Source organism: Photinus pyralis, unplaced genomic scaffold (assembly GCF_008802855.1).
Source record: "Photinus pyralis isolate 1611_PpyrPB1 unplaced genomic scaffold, Ppyr1.3 Ppyr1.4_LG10, whole genome shotgun sequence".
Classification (NCBI taxonomy): domain Eukaryota; kingdom Metazoa; phylum Arthropoda; class Insecta; order Coleoptera; family Lampyridae; genus Photinus; species Photinus pyralis.
In genome coordinates this window covers 3,426,670-3,443,581 of record NW_022170250.1, presented here as the reverse complement: position 1 = coordinate 3,443,581, position 16,912 = coordinate 3,426,670, and the positions used below count along the sequence as shown (strand labels likewise).

At 37.9% G+C, this 16,912-nt stretch overlaps 1 protein-coding gene across 2 annotated transcripts; it reads left to right on the top strand.

The window, feature by feature from the left end:
• The first annotated feature begins 377 nt into the window (after positions 1–377).
• Positions 378–16,450, top strand: LOC116160945. 2 transcript variants are annotated; one of them, XM_031474099.1, is made up of 8 exons: positions 378–474; positions 1,123–1,166; positions 1,269–1,450; positions 1,500–1,753; positions 5,898–6,069; positions 6,118–6,233; positions 8,949–9,194; positions 12,751–16,450. In XM_031474099.1, exons 3-8 carry the CDS (start codon positions 1,297–1,299, stop codon positions 13,735–13,737), a joined length of 1,929 nt encoding a protein of 642 aa, XP_031329959.1. In that variant the 5' UTR covers positions 378–474; positions 1,123–1,166; positions 1,269–1,296; the 3' UTR covers positions 13,738–16,450. The 2 variants fall into 2 exon arrangements, with proteins under 2 accessions (XP_031329959.1, XP_031329958.1); XM_031474098.1 differs by lacking the exon at positions 378–474 and adding an exon at positions 558–687.
• Positions 16,451–16,912: the final 462 nt, after the last annotated feature.

Here is a 16,912-nt window from a genome sequence, read left to right as displayed (position 1 = left end):
CGGAACCGGTGCTGGAACCCTAAAAGATAGTTCCACCTAAGTAATTCGGAACAGGGTCCTATATTTCATATGGATTCCGCACACCTGTGCTCTATACGACAGGGGCAGGATATCCTTCTTGCCCTGCTCCGGGGGGAGGGCTATAGAGAATCCAAAATGTTGGCGTTGTCTACAAGAATTTCGACTGAATTACGGCATTAATTTTTTATTCAATGATTACGGCTAATCTTGCCATCCCTAAACTGTAAGAATTCGGTGAAAATATGTAGAAACCGCAAAATGGAGTAGGTGGTAAATTTTCAAATGTGCCAAAATGTCGCGCCCTTTCGCGAGTGTCTATGTTTAAAAAAATCGCGTAAACTAACGTCACGCATCTTTTGTTTTAATCTAAGTCAATTCGTTGTAATGTTACACGTTTGCGTTTAAACGTTATATGTAATTAATTAGAGCAAAAAAATAAACCAATTTCCAAAAGTAAGTATCCCCGCCGTTAATTTTAAAATTTTAGTTCGTAACTCGGCCGGCAACGTTTTGGGGCGCATTCGCAATACTCTTCTGTTGCTGATTGGCTGTCGCCATTTTATTGATGGTTGGTTCGTTTGTAGTGAAAAACCCCTTTAGTTTTATGTGTTATTTTATCAAAATTTACTAATGCACATCATTGAAAACTTTGCCGCATGTTTTAATGTAAGTTTCTTTGTGTACTTTGCGTAGTTGCGCCAGTTTCGGTGATGGGAATTTGTTTGTGTTGAATTCTTGTTGGGGGTTGATTTAGCGTTTTAGTTTTGCTTTAAGCTTCGTCTGTGTGGGGTAAGGTAAGTGGTGGAAGCTTGCGTTGTTCTTTGGGATGTGGCAAAGTCGGTGGAATTAACGTGGTCGGTCGGGGCTTCGCCCCCATCGTTCCGGGGTGGTGTCTATTCGCGCACAGTGTGGTTGTCTCGCGAAAGTGTCGCAGGGATAAGTTTAGGATCCCGCAAATTCTGAAAATAGGCCATTCTGGAAGTGGGTCAAACATTGGGGGATTTTACCTTTTTTTGCATGTCAGGTTATGTATTGGTAGCAATGCGGCAATTGTTTATTGTTTGTGTTTGAATCACTAACACCGTTTTTTCTCTTTTCCAGAAAATTATCGCCACTGCAAGTTTAGTCCATCAGGTGCTTCGAAAGTGAGTCTTGGTGCTTTTCTCTGTTTCCCCCCCTCTCTCTTACGAAATGTGTTCAGATTGTCAGTTTCGTCGACGACACTAAGCTAGCAATTACGTTTGTAGGTAGAATTGAAAGTGTACGAATTACGAAATGTCGACCTCGAATCAGAGCAACGGAAAAAAGAGCAGCAACAATTCGATGACGAACACGCCGTCGAGCACGCCCGTGTCGACGATCACCAATTCGGTCAACACTCAGGTGCCCGTTCAGAGCACGACGCCGCCAACTAACGCGCCGAAATATGGTGAGTACTTTATAGATCGGGCCCGCCAACCGACCGCGATCGTTTGCAGGTACGCTCGTGCCGAATCGCATCTTTGTCGGCGGAATTTCCGCCAACACGACCGAGGCGGAGCTACTACAGCTGTTCAGCAACTACGGTACGGTCAAGGCGGCGAAAATTATTCAGGATCGTGCCGGGGTGTCCAAAGGTTACGGGTTTGTCACTTTCGAGACCGAGGACGACGCTAAGCGGCTTCAGCGCGAGGCTGATAATATTGTTTTACGCGAACGCAAGCTGAATATCGCTCCGGCGATTAAGAAGCAGGTGAGTGTTATGGTATTCCATTACAAGTGACATTTTTTTTCAGAAAGGGCTCATGCTCTTATTTGATAGGTCCTCTTTAAGGGTTAAAGGGTGCACATGCGATGTGGGTGTAAGGGCAACCAAAGATAATTCTACACTAGATAGACACCAGGTATTTAGTTCCGGAAAGAGGCCATAGGGGGCTTTTACTATATACGTATTCGACTGTTTGACATATGACAAATTACATTTAACGGTAAAGACAAATATCGGTGTCGGCATCTCTCAGAATTTACGTTACGATCGCGAATATTACGCCATATTTTAGAGGTCGATGGAATTTACTTCTGATTATATTAAATTCAATATTTTTCCTTGTTTAAGTAACCGTGTATACGGGTGCATCATCTAGGATGCCTCAAATCATTACAGTAGCCATGTTTCTAAAATATTTCTGGTCACCAGTGGCGTGCTGTATTCCAGTGGCGTATCAAACTTACTTTTTTAAAAATGGAACATCCCATATTTTACTGCATATTTGGAAGTATTTCTTTAATACCTATAGAAAGAACTCATGTCTGTGTATTTGTGGTCGTACTCCCCCAAAACGGCTCAACCGGTTTTTATGAAAAAGTCGGGTGTGAGAGTTGAGGCGGCCCCGCCGAAACCTGGCGTATGTGTCGAGAAAATGAGATTTTTCAAAGGGGAGCTTTTTTATCATTCATGATTGAGATGGTAAGAAAGAGAAGAAAAAAAAGCTTTCTAATGCCGTGTCATATGACCTTTGATGCTATTTAAACAAATTCAAAATGGCGGTCGCACTCAAAGACTGTAATAAAAATGTTTTTAACCTCAAAATATGTGAAATGGAAGCGTGAGGGCTTTGGTTTCATTTTTTCTGTGTTTGTGGTCGCACATCGAAACGGCTTGGCGGATTTGTATGAAATTTTTTTTGTATATTTGGTTGGTATGGAAATAGGTCGTAAGCATATTTTATATCGTTATATAGTTCGCTGGATGCGCGAGGTGAGGCGGCGAAACCGAGCGTATATCCCATCCAAGAAAATATTGACTGATGAAGTTTGGCGGGCGTGCGAAATGAAGCGCCGCAGTCGCCGAAACCGAGCGTTTTTAGAATTTTCTTTTCTTGGAAACGGAGCCGAAAATGTAAAAGCCGCTTCTCTATATTTCTACAGATAAAAGCGAGGGGTTAGTACATTAGGAATTCTCATGTACTTGCAATGGGTATTCAATAAATAGCTATTCACAGGAAATCATCAGTATTGAAAATGAAATTGGAGGTATTCATAGGAAGTTTGCAGTATTGAACAGGATTCCAGGTATAGTAAGTAACAAAACAATATAGGAAGTATTTTCAAAAATTTGTTCCGAAACACAAAAATTAAATTAAAACTCCTAGAAGAAAGAGAAGCTTGCAAAGCTTGTTTAAACACATTTCCTCGCACGCAGACGTTTGATAATTAAAAATTTAAAAAAAACGTTAAAATTACTTACAGTTTCAGACGCACTTACAAAAACAAAAACAGTAAACTTCACTTTTATCTTAAAAAAAACTGGACGCAATAATTCGAAAGATTTTCAGCGGCGGTAGAAAATTTTAAATTTCACTCAAGTTTTCTCATACTTTTATCACTTCACTGGACGATAACTTGATCTTCTGTTATGCATCTCTCCAGAACACGTGCGTTAATTAAATCAGATCCGATAACAAAACCTCTTATCGCAAACAACCAGATGTCCCTTACTTATAGCGTCTTATCTATATCGAATAATTTACACAAACGATACAATTTAAACAAAAATCAATGCAATTACAAACAAAACCAAAAGGGAAAATAACACTAAGGCGCAAATTGAAATATTATTAATATACAGGGAGTGCGATCATTACTTTTGGTGTTTATACCGAAAGCATGCCTTGTTTTTTTTGGACCCAGATCTAAGAACCACGTATTTCTGCTATAGCTACTCGGTACCATTCCTAGAATTTTACTTCTTACTATGAGAGTTCCACCTATAGTAAATTTTGGTCAGCAAAAATTCATATATATCGAGCAATCGAGTTTGCTCATTTTCCCAAGCAAATTAATGCGCAAATAACACTTGACATTTTTTGGGTGAAAATATTTTTGGACGGATCACTTCTTGGTTGGAGTTTAGATTTTTCACCAAGAAAATTGATGCATAAATAACGATTTCGACATCTTTTGAGTAAAAATATTGCTATGGTAAATGGTCACTAAACCACTCACATGAACACCTGCCCAGCTAGCTCAATTAAAGTTTTTACATGACATGTCTGGGATCCGCCATTACGGAAAATCTCGACAAGACTTTAATTTTATTATTTTGAGAAATACAACAGCCTTGATCACTCCCCCAATTTCAGAAAATGATTTAACAAATTTTTCAATAACATATGACAATCTTGGCATGAATAGAGACATGAGAACTCTTATCTAGGTCTTAATTTGGGCTCGATTAAACACAAAGCTACTCATTTACAGATGAAACAAATTTATTCGACGTAAATCAATCAGCTGAAATAAAAATAGCCACTCAGGGTCAGAGTACAAATACCACACACAAGCGTCTTCAACCAAACAAATGCCGCGCGTAGTTTAACCTAGGAAAATGTACACACTCTTACCGTCGCGAAGCCTCCTTTTCTTGTTGGTCTCCAGTATTTAGGGAAACACCACTTCTACCATCAAATTATCTCCTTTAAGAATTTTTAAATCGACCGCTTACTAACGACGGAGCGCGCCAAACGTCCCCACTTGTCCAGCTGAAACGCGCAATTCGTCGTAAAACCTGCATCTTCGTTATCTAACAGCGATTAAACACGTGCGTTAATTAAATTTCGCCTGATAAGAGCCCTTATCGCAACGACCAGATGTGTCTTACTTGTAACACATTATCTATATTGAATAAATTACAAAAGCGATCAAATTTAAAGAATTACCTATTTACAAATTACTTTTGAGGGTATTAATTAAAATGCAAGGATATTACGTAAGTTTCCTAGGATATCTCGTAGATTTCCGAACATATCCGGTGGGCATCCGTGGATTTTTACACTAAATGGATCCATTGCATCAGTTCACTTCCAAAAGCAAGTGACCTAGAGCAAAGCCAATGACACTTCTCCACAGCAACTTTTGATGCTTGTAATGGACCAAGGTCAAATCCTGGTCGCGACACCAAAATTCTGTAATAACCCAGGATGCAGCCGACAGGCGACTGCACAACTTAAAACCAAAAATCAGAACTCCCCCCAAAACTAACTGAAACCCATGACACATGTTCGTCAGGTAACAAACCTTTCAGTGGTAGGACCTATGTTGTGTTATGAAACGAGTTGCTCGAGGATGTGTGTCGCTCTAAAAATTGACCAGAATTTAATTAAATTCAATTCAGGGTTTCCCTCTCATAATCACACGAGAATAGCTCTAGGGACTTCATTCGAAAAATCATCCGAACCGAATGTGCGTACCCTGTCCCACCTATCTAACTACACAACCACTTATGCTCTGACTTGTATGAACACCCTATTGCGCTAAAAACATTGAGTCAAGTTATTCTGCGGACAAAATTGACGGTTCATAATTTGTACAAGCGGTGTAGTATTATCTTTGGGACACGACCGCAAGGCTCCCAAGTGAACCTTGTTTGCTCTCACTGCAACTGTTATCAACATATTTTTGAGAAGTGGCATGTGCTGCCATTTGATTGGATCTCTATGGATTCAAGGGTGATGTACAATATTGTGTTGTACAGTTAACGTTGCATTTCTATTGAGAATTTTTTCCAAAAGTAACTTGCTCTAATTTGATTGGCTATATTTAAGGGATGCAAGGTGTAGATGCGATCTCACATAAAATTAAACCTATTATTATGAATCTAAGGTGTAGTGGAAGCAAAATTAGCCATGAATCGCGAACCCACGCCCGCTTTCCTCAATACGATTCTTCTTATCGCCAGACATACTTTTGTTCGTGTTCGCTATGAAGCGGTATCTGTGTAAATTTTCGCAAAAATAAATAACATTTTCTTTGCCCATGCTCTTTTTCAGGTTAGTGGTAAGATCTGTAATATTGAATTTGTTTATGATTTTAGCTCAAATTAATTACGATCTTATTAGCCTTTCAGTCGAGGCTTCGAGGCGGCAAGTCCCCAAAGTATAACGCCCGGCGCTTCAGCTCCATATTTCATACCCGGCGGAAACATGCCGTTCTATCACAGCGGAATGACGTACTACTCACAGGCGCCACAACCCGGCGACCCGACCACGCAACAGCCACCCGTCTATCAACGTACGTATTAGCCCTTTTTTAACGTCCGTCTCACAATTTCTGTTACAGCACCATCTGTTTACACAGCACAATCGGGTCCACCGCAAACCGCAGCTTACCCGTCGATAGTCTACCCCACCCAACCGCTCTACATGCCCCAACAGTTTCCCTACCAGCCCGTACCGGTTAGTATTTCCGCCATTTTGTCACTTGTTGCTTTGTAACTGACGCATCTTTCTAACAGAAGGAATGTATAAACCTCTCATTAATAATTTAAATGTGAGCAGCGAGATCACTCGTCCACACTACAAGTTTTTGACTATCGCACAGTGGCACATGTTCAAAATCAGTCACTGGTTGTGTTTGTGACATGCACTATTATTTTTGTTTAAGAATCTAAGTACATTCCCTGGTTAGGACACAGCCAGAGACAAATGATCTTGATTAAACACTGCACAAGTCGACATCTATATATCACCCTACCAACTACTTAATGTCGATAATGATGTGTGTAACTGTATATGTTCAGTCCAGCAATTACATATCGGAAGGACTTTATCCAGTGACTCAACCTGCGTACGTACTGTTGGACGGCTTGCAATACTGAGGTCGCCCTACTTCATGTTCTACCCCTTTTTTAAGGTCTCTACATCCTCAAATGTTTGTGCACGTTGCCGATTTTTGTTTTTTTGGTTATGGGTTTAGTCCACATTAATACCCGACTGCACGAATAGAATGCGGACTGATCCTTACGGCTCGGGTGGTCAGTTTAAAACACTTTATTGCGCCTAGAACGTAACAAATGGAGCTACGTACAGCCCTTTTGTCTGTTAATAAAGAACACTAAGTGTTACAAATTAGGCGCGGGCTCCGTCGATTTCCTGCACTTTGAATTGATGAAAATGGAAAAAAAATGTGCCAAATTCTTCCTAGCTCAAACCAAAAATTGCGCATTTAGAATAGTCGTTTTCCAAAAATGGTAACTGTAGGGAAAAAATTTCCCACGAAAGTGTATTATTTTTCGATATTCAATATAGGTGTATAGGTTTCTATTTGGAAAATAGGTCCATAGGTGGAAAGAATATTTTATCTAAATCATTTTTTGCTAGTTTCCGCAATAATCGACTGTCAAGATAAATGGGACTCCCTGTATATAAGTGACATTGAAATATAAGATTATGAAACTAGTAGTCGCAAAGTTTCCGCAATTCACATAAGAAATGACCGCTACATCCCAATTCGTCTCGCTTATACAGGTGCAGTTAAACCTCGATAAATCATCCCCTGAAACTGATATCTTTTTTAGGCAAAAATTCTTACCCGCTATTTATTATCGTTCTGTTCCGAATTTCATCTCTTTGTTATACTCGGACAAGAACGAAATTTACCCCAAACGAAACACGTTGGTTTATTTGGACAAAGTGCTTGTCTTGATCCCCTCTATCACCCAATTTTTTTACATACGGTCATGTAACACCCTGTATAGTCTTAAGTTTACTTATAGGTTTCCCCATCGGCTGTAGCTTTGCTCTTTGCCTTATTGAACGGCTTGCCCAACTGAGTTTTCTGCTCTTCGAGCGCCCTGCACCATAAGGGATGGTTATGGCACTCCTCAGAGGACATGCCTGTTTATATAACTCCACAATGGAGTTGGTAAGAAGATCTGCTTTATTCTGTAAGTCAATAGGACCCGAGAGGCATCTCCCAAAGAGGTGCTCTCCCAGTTCGAATACCCGGGTGAGTTGCTAACGCTGGAGCAAGCACCGACCACAGTTTGCCTGGGCGGTGATGCTCCCGTAGCTTTTTGCAGCTGCTGGTGTTGTTTTGGTGGTTGTACTGACATACTCACCATCTCAGATTCTGCAGGGTTATTAACCCTCACAGTTACTCTTGAGGTTGATTCTTTAGGGCTATGTGGAAGAGACACCAGCCCAGGAATTCTGCACCATGTTCTCCCGGGACCCAGATGGCAGCCTTGAAGGGGGTTATACAGAGACCGCCAACGGGATCTTGGAGTTTTTGCTTCAATCACACTTTCCGGGATCAAAGATCCCCCTTCAAAATGACACGGGTGAACCAATTACTCTGGAATGGCAGTCGTCCTGCACGATATCCGTATGATCTCGCACAAGTACCTTCAATCCTTGAACGTGGGTGCTAAAGTAGCTGGTTAGCCCTCCCCTAAAAGAAAACCAAAGATAACCCCTCTTTCTTGATAAATTAAACCCACCTCTTCAATAAGACGGCTAATTATAGATGAATGCAACAACCGTCGATGGAAATTGTAATATGACAAATATCAACCGAAACCTAAAGAAAAGGTACAGTTCAATGATGTGAAATGCAAATGGCGGTACTTACGGTAAAGAGAAAAGAACGCACTGTAAAATCCTCCTATGGAGTCCATTCACTAACAATATTTCCGGAATCCCCACATTAATTTAATTGACAGAGATTAATAAAATATGGATGTTGGCAATTAAAATTCCATGCGTTCTCAACTAACGCTTCGACTGTTGGTTAATGATGTGTCCACCCAATACGGTTCTCTGCGTCCGTCCGGCCGTTGTACGGCGATATTATTGATGAAATGTGCCAAAAACGGTGATCGCAAGCTCGAGCTAGGAAGCTGGAAACCCTTTCTGTCATACTCGGTCGAAGGGCTGTACGTAAAACCATTTTATATTCTGACCGCACAAGAGCCTAGTGTAGTTTGGTTTAGTCAATTGTCTGTAATAATGAGAGGTCGTGTGTTAAGTTTAACATTGCTTCCTCATCTGAGTGTTACTAGCGCATGGTTGTTAAGTTTCTTTAAATTTAAGCGAAACCTCGATTCAAAATGGTGAAGTGCATGCGTTTTTTTTTGCTATCGCGCGATTCTGTACGTGATGTGATTGCAGTACGACTACGGCTACTACACGAATGGAGGCCCGCAGTTTGTTGTGGGCAACCAGAACGCCTCCCAACCACCTCCGGGCCACTCAATGCAACCTCCCGGTAGCCCACCGCGAACCCCATGCTTCAACGCAGCACTGCCCTACGGCGGTGAGAGTATGTACATCAACATGCCCATGTATAATAACGCGATTGAGACCTCCGCCATCTACCAGGACCCCTTGGATATGGCCAATGGGAACCTAAACGAGGTAAGCGATCGTACGGTGCTCTGTAGGCGGGTATACAGGATGTTTCAAGCTGATAAACATTGCTCGAAACCCCCTCCCCCTTTCCGATGCTGAATTTTTGCTTCCCACTTCGAAATTGTACTGTTTAGACGCATAGTTCATCGGCGATAAAGAACAAAGGCTTATGTGACGCAATCTTTCCGCGAAATATGACGTGCGAGTTTACTATATAAGCAAATCGATTTGCGTTACGGGATAGTTCCAATTTCAACGCCGAAGTAATAAATAGTTCGCGCTGTTATAAATTAATTCATATCAAGACTGTTATAAATGTATGGTTAATTAGTTGTAAATTAATAAAACACGTAGGTAATTAAGTTAATGTTACAGAATATTATGAATGTAAATTTCGTAAAAGGTCAGCCCTTCAAAAAATTCAGCTTTCTGCATTCAATATTTCAAAGTTAAAAACCCAACCTTGTCGAATTTTTGGAATTTAAGGATCTGAAATTCATTTTTGGTTCACACTCTGAAATTTGGCAACATTAAAATTTTAAATTTTCTTTTTGAAATTTCAAAGTTAAAAACTCGAGTTTGTCGAATTTTTGAAATTTAGGAATCTGAAATTTTAGGGTCAGACTCTGAAACTTGCTAACATTAAAATTTTAAATTTTAGCTGCATAGGTTTTTTGAAATATTTCGCGTTCAAAATCACAAAGTTAAAATCTCAACCGTTAACCATTAAAATATTTTAAATTTTAGAAGCATATGCTTTTTGAAATATGTCACATGTAATATTTCAAACTTAAAAACTCAACATTGTTGAATTTTTGAAATTTAAGAATCTGAAATTAATTTTAGGTTCACCCTCTGAACTTTGCTAACATGAAAATTTTAGATGCATAGACTTTTTGAAATATTTCGCTTTTAACATTTCAAAGTAAAAAAACTCAAGCGTGTCGAATTTTTGAAATTTAAGAATCTGAGGTAGATTTTTGGTTCAGTCTGAAATTTGCTAACGATAAAATTTTAGATTCATAGGCTTTTTGAAATATCCACATTTAAAATCTCAAAATAAAAAACTCAAGCGTGTCGAATTTTTGAAATTTAAGAATTTGAATTTCATTTTAGAATCACACTAGGCTTTTTGAAATATCTCACACATAAAAAACCAAAGTTTTTGAATTTTTGAAATTTAAAAATCTGGAATTCATTTTAGGTTCACACTCTGAAATTTGGTAATTTTTAATATCTCATTTAAAACTTCAAAATTAAAAACTCAAGCTTGTCGAATTTTTGAAATTTAAGAATCTGAAATTCATTTTAGATTCACACTGTGAACTTTGCTAACATGAAAATTTTAAATCTTAGATGCATAGGCTTTTTGAAATATCTCACATTTAAAATTTCAAAGTTAAAAACTCAACTTTGTCGAATTTTTGAAATTCAAGAGTCTGAATTTTATTTTAGATTCACACTCTAGGCTTTTTGAAATATCTCACACATAAAAAACCAAAGTTTGTTGAATTTTTGAAATTTAAGAATCTGGTATTCATTTTAGGTTCGCACTGTGAAATTTGCTAATTTTTAATATCTCACATTTAAAATTTCAAAATTAAAAACTCAAGTTTGTCGAATTTATGAAATTTAAGAATCTGAAATTCATTTTAGATTCACACTCTGAACTTTGCTAACATGAAAATTTTAAATCTTAGATGCATAGGCTTTTTGAAATATCTCACATTTAAAATTTCAAAGTTAAAAACTCAACTTTGTCGAATTTTTGAAATTCAAGAGTCTGAATTTTATTTTAGATTCACACTCTAGGCTTTTTGAAATATCTCACACATAAAAAACCAAAGTTTGTTGAATTTTTGAAATTTAAGAATCTGGTATTCATTTTAGGTTCGCACTGTGAAATTTGCTAATTTTTAATATCTCACATTTAAAATTTCAAAATTAAAAACTCAAGTTTGTCGAATTTATGAAATTTAAGAATCTGAAATTCATTTTAGATTCACACTCTGAACTTTGCTAACATGAAAATTTTAAATCTTAGATGCATAGGCTTTTTGAAATATCTCACATTTAAAATTTCAAAGTTAAAAACTCAACTTTGTCGAATTTTTGAAATTTAAGAATCTGAATTTCATTTTAGATTCACACTCTAGGCTTTTTGAAATATCTCACACATAAAAAACCAAAGTTTTTTGAATTTTAGAAGCACGTGCTTTTTGAAATATGTCGCATTTAAGATTTTTGGATTTTAAAAATCTGAAATTTATTTTTAGGTCGCTCAAATACTTTGATTTTGAAATAGTGATGTGTAGGTGCATAGGTTTTTTTATGAAATCTTGAAATTTCCGAATCAGGGGCGGCGAATTTTTGCAATTTAATAATCTGAAAGTATGATTTTTTGAAATTTTAACGTTTAACAGCATTGAGTTTTTGAAATTTTTGAATTAAAAACTCAGACGTGTTGAATTTTGGATATTTATGAATCTCAAACTTATTTTTAGGGTGCCTAAAACTTTCAAAAATTGAAGCATTTGTAATTTTGAGATTTTGACTTTTAGATGCATAGGCCGAAGTGTATTTTAAGATCGCTGTAAAGGCAAAATCTGACCTTGTATAATTTTAAAATTTTTAGATTTAGTGCCTGATCTAACCCTTTTTTGGTTGATTGAATATTAAGGTGCTTCAATATTAAAAGTTATTCAACTGTTTTTCAAAGTACAGTGTGTCCTATTTTGGTTGAGACTTAAAGATCGAGTCTTTGCGACCCTGTGCCATTTTTTAGCGCATTTTCCATCGAAGTTGAGTGCGCTATTGCAGCCACTTTCGCTGTCCGTCCGTCTGTCCGAGGCCTGAACTACTACAGTTTTCAAGATATTAAGTTCGTTCTTTTTGCATTAGGTAACGTATAGCTCCAGCACCTGAGCCAAGGAAAATCTTGACAATTAAACTGCGCAATCTCAACTTCCTTATTTAGTAATATATTTTGTTGAAATTTTAACCACAGATACTTCTGGTGAAGGTAAACATATCGCGTATAGTAAAAATCAGTTGTGCGCATGCGCAGATTGCGCAATGGTAAGTTTCTTATTTATTAATATATTTTGTTGATATTTTAACCATATAATGCCTCTAGTAAAGAAAATCACAGCGCCTATAGCTATGGCCTTTTGGGAAGCACTGATCATTCATGGAAAATGCGCTGAAGTTACTCGCCTTAGGGCGAAAACCTTTTTACTTGTTTGTGAGATGTGAGTTGTGAGATGAGAAAAAGACAAATTTTTCACCATGTATCTTAGAAACAAACGTAGCTAGCTTGATTCTGTCTCTGTTATTAAAAGTTTCACAAAAAAAGTAGCACAGAGTCGCCAAAACCGCAAGTACACTCAACCAAAATTGGACACACTGTACATACAAAGTTGCTGAGTGAAGTGTTTGGGGAATGTTTGAAAAGTACATAGTTTTGCTGAACATCCTGTATGCTTGCGTTCCACGATAGTAACGTAGTTGTTAAAATGCGACTTGAAACTGTTGGTTATCAATACAATACTGGTAACATTAGGAACCATATGGCTATCTGACAACCGTGCCAGCGGAAATGGGACCTGTTCCGCCATCTAACATAAGCACTATGCAAGGTTATCAGACAGTGGCAACAGACATGACGCGTCAATCCAACACACCTGTAGTTTCCCTCCTATCATTAGATCAGCATCAGGAAAGAGATTTCGTTTCTCTACAAAGCGGATGGCGAAGAAAATCGGTAGACACCATGGCCAATAATGTTCACGAATTTAATAAAAATATGCTCGTCGTTGAAAATAGCGTTAACTATAGCCACACGCAAGCGATCTACCATACCACCAACGGCTTCGTCTCGCACGACTTCGGCGGTCCGAATCACGCGCCACACACTCATAATCATCACGATAGCGATAGATCAACGTGGCAGGGTAGAAGACGGAACAGTCACGCGGACGAACCTCGATCTCAAAGTAGTTCAGTGATCGACGAAAATCGCAACGAGGACAAGAATCGCACAAACAACACCCCACCACCGGCACCCTATTCTCCAATAATGCAATACGGATTCGGGTCGAACAAGTACAACTCGCGTAAATTTCACAACACCGCCCGCTCCAATCGCGGCAACTTTCACAATTACAACAACCACTATCGGTATAACAATTCGTCCAATCGACCACACTACCCCGCCAACAAAACCTACCACAAACGACCGAATCCAAAAGACACCACCGCTGCGCCACCTACGACGACGACGACTCCAAACGCAAGTGCGGGCAACTCGTCCCTGGAGACGCCACCACCAAACCCAGTCACTAACGGTTCTGATTCTCCCCTCCCTCCTCCACAGATCGCCTCTCCCTTAGGCTCCATGAGTTTCACCCCTCCACGCCGAGGCGGCAAGCGATCGACGCGCCGCCCCACGAACGCCTCGTCGAGTAACGAGATTGGCGCGGGAGACGCCCCGCTTCCCTGCGCGAACGTCGCGGACGCCTGCAAAAAATTAGATAACCTCAAATTGTGATTCGTACAAATATGCGTTAACGTTATTACGGATGTTCCCGTCGTCCGCCCGGACGACGCGATTTCCCCTAGTAACTTATCCATTCTGCAAAAGACTGTGACAAATCCTTGTACAAGTATGATTATTTAATAAATTATTTAGACGTATTTGACGTATAAAAAAAAAGGGGTAGCACGTATTATTTATTCTTAGTTAGAAGATGTAAATAAATATTGCAATATAATTTAACAACATGACAATATTATTGTTAAATGCACTAAGTGAGATGCCATTACTTTCACTGCTGGAAATCTCGTTAGAACCATTTTTTTTTGTTTGCGCCCGCATCCGCCTGTGGCGCTAGTGTTGTTCAGTTAACGTCCAAATAAAAATGGTTAATTTTATGCTTGTGCAATTGTTTGACAAAGTTGCACCCCACCCTCTCTCACTCCTCGTGACGATTTCCAGTGTCATTTCTCTTAAAATTCCTCAACGTAAATTTATAAGTTAGGTTAGAACTTTGTCAAGCTGAAGCTGTGGTATATTGAATAGTTACCAAGATATGTATATGACGTAAAAACGCGTATATCTTACACATTGTACTTACTGTAAAGAGTATTTCAAAGATTCTCACTATTTACTTACGTATTGTTGTTATTTAATGGTTACACACACACTCGCGCACTTTTTAGGTGTCTCCATTCGTTGAACCGAACGAATTGATAAGCATAAAAATTACCGATTTTAGTTGGATTTCTTACTTAATCATCCTGAAAGACAGTACCTGTGTATTATTTTTTTGTTAACGATAAAAGACATTATTTTTTATATAACTTGTTATTTGTTTGATTTCTTGTCGTAGTTCTTTTAAGCATTGCTCACAGCTGCCATTCGTAGCAATAGATTACGATCAATTAGACTCTCCGATGTTGTTCTTTGTTTGGGACCGGGCGCATTGCTCGTTGCGAGCCGTGAACCGATCCCGTTTTGTTTTTGTACAGTGTTGTCACAAAATTTTTAACGTTTAGGCTGTGACGATTATAATGTTGTTGAAATTTGAAAAATTTTAAAATCGGAGACACTTGAAAGTAATTTGTTCGATTTCTTTTTTGTTTGGTACACGAATAAGGTGATGTTTAAACGTTTAGTGTAAGTCTTTTGTTAAGTTCCAAAGATGAAGAATATTTATGTAGAAATTGTTACTAGCCGTAGTTAGCGTAAACATATACACTTAGTATTTATTTTTCAGAATTGTCGGTTTTGTTGTATACTGTATATAGATAGAACCGATTTGGCCAGGCGCGCTTGTTTCCCGAACTCTGAACCTCCCGAAGCTCGGTTTCAATCGGATCGATGGCCTTCTGCGAAATTAATCGATTTCTGTAAATATTACTTATCAGTATTATATTTATTGATAATCATTGGCTCGAAGGGAGTTGCGGTGAAATTTCATTTTCCATCGCCCACATTAGTCAATATCTGTGGTGCTAAAAGTCGAATTGGAACGATTGAGATCGAGTGTTTTTTTAAAAAAAAGATGGTGCTCATTTTATGGTTTATTTTTGGCCAGATCAGTTATTAGGATACCATATAAGTAATCATAAATTATAAAGAGAGCAATATTGAAACTTGTCAAATTAGTTTGTATATATATAATCTAGTAAAAGTAGCGATGTGCTCTACTAAGGTTGTGCGTAAACAAACATCTACTATCTCTATTGTTTCAAATTATATGTCACATGTACAGAGTGTTTTGCCTTGGTTTTTTAAACACACTTGTGGCCAAAGTTCTCGCGAAGGACTTTCGCCACCCGAATTGCCCGCATTTATATTACCAGAATTATTGACCATCACATCAAAAACTTCAAAAGTGGTCTTCCAAAAAAAAAAAAAAACAAAACGGATTTGTCTACATTTTATTTTCGAGTCGTATGTGCAACAACTGTGATAGATAAATACTACGAAAAGTTACACCACTTAGTCGCACTCTTGATTGTTTTGACGGCGTCCCAATTCACCATGCGATGGGACGCAGGTACATCTACGAATTGCCTTCGCAAAACCCCCGACCGTAGTTAACTGATGTTCAATAATTCGAAAGATTCGCGAGCAATCTTAAGGCCTAATCAAATGTGTTAAACGCGAGACGAAATTTGGTAAAACTTAAAAACGCCACCACACGTCTTTTTTACCAAGTACGTTATATAAAGAAAAAATAATAAGCCAAATTTATTGTGATAGCATAACACAGTACATGTTTTAAATTTAAATTTCGTAAACTTTACTGTAGTTTTATATATATTTAAAAAAGAAGAATGTTAACGTTATTGTTAGCTCGAAATTGACCGTTTTCCGTTTACAAAGAAAAAAAGGCACATATCTTTCTACGTAATTTTACGACAAAGATCGTGTGTGTTTTTCAAAATTTCATTATTTCCGAAATTTGGCGAGGAATTGCGAATACAAAAAATGAGATTATTATTATTATAATACGTGTATTAAAGATAATTACAAAAAAAGTAAAAACAAACGATACTTATTTATTGATAAGAAACTTAGTCTTAAAGTCGCCTTAAGAATAATGAAATACCTTCATTAAAATATAGCATACGGTATATGATAAAATGTGTATAATAAACTGCTAAGTAGTACCTATCTAATGTTATAAGAAAAATAGTGAGATACATAAATATAAGACCATGTGTAAGTTGTCTCAAATACACAATAAAAGATGTTGGGAAATATTTCATTTGATCTTGTAATGTGCAGTACCCACCTGTTCTTGACAGAGAATTTTTTTATTTTAAGTTACATTTGCCATGGGAACTGTTAGCTCGATATTCTATGAAGCAACCCAATTTTTCATGGGAAAAAATCTGTAGTGAAACACAGTTAAGGTAAGTGATCTCCAGGATATCTTCGAAAGGTAGACGATGGTTATTTTCGGAATTGAGAACTCGTTGAAAGGGCGGAATTACCAGAAAATCCGCCATTTCAACTTGTTCATCGACGTACGGTGCTCGTCAACAACTCTTTAAAGCGATTGGGAAACAATTGCGATCATGATATTTGAATTTGAAGCAAATGTGATTTTGTTTAAGAATGATCTAATGTTAATTTTGTTTATTTGTAAAGAAATTACGTGTTAAAGGATTTATTCTTTTGTAAAAATCTCCAGTCAGTACGATAAGGTTTC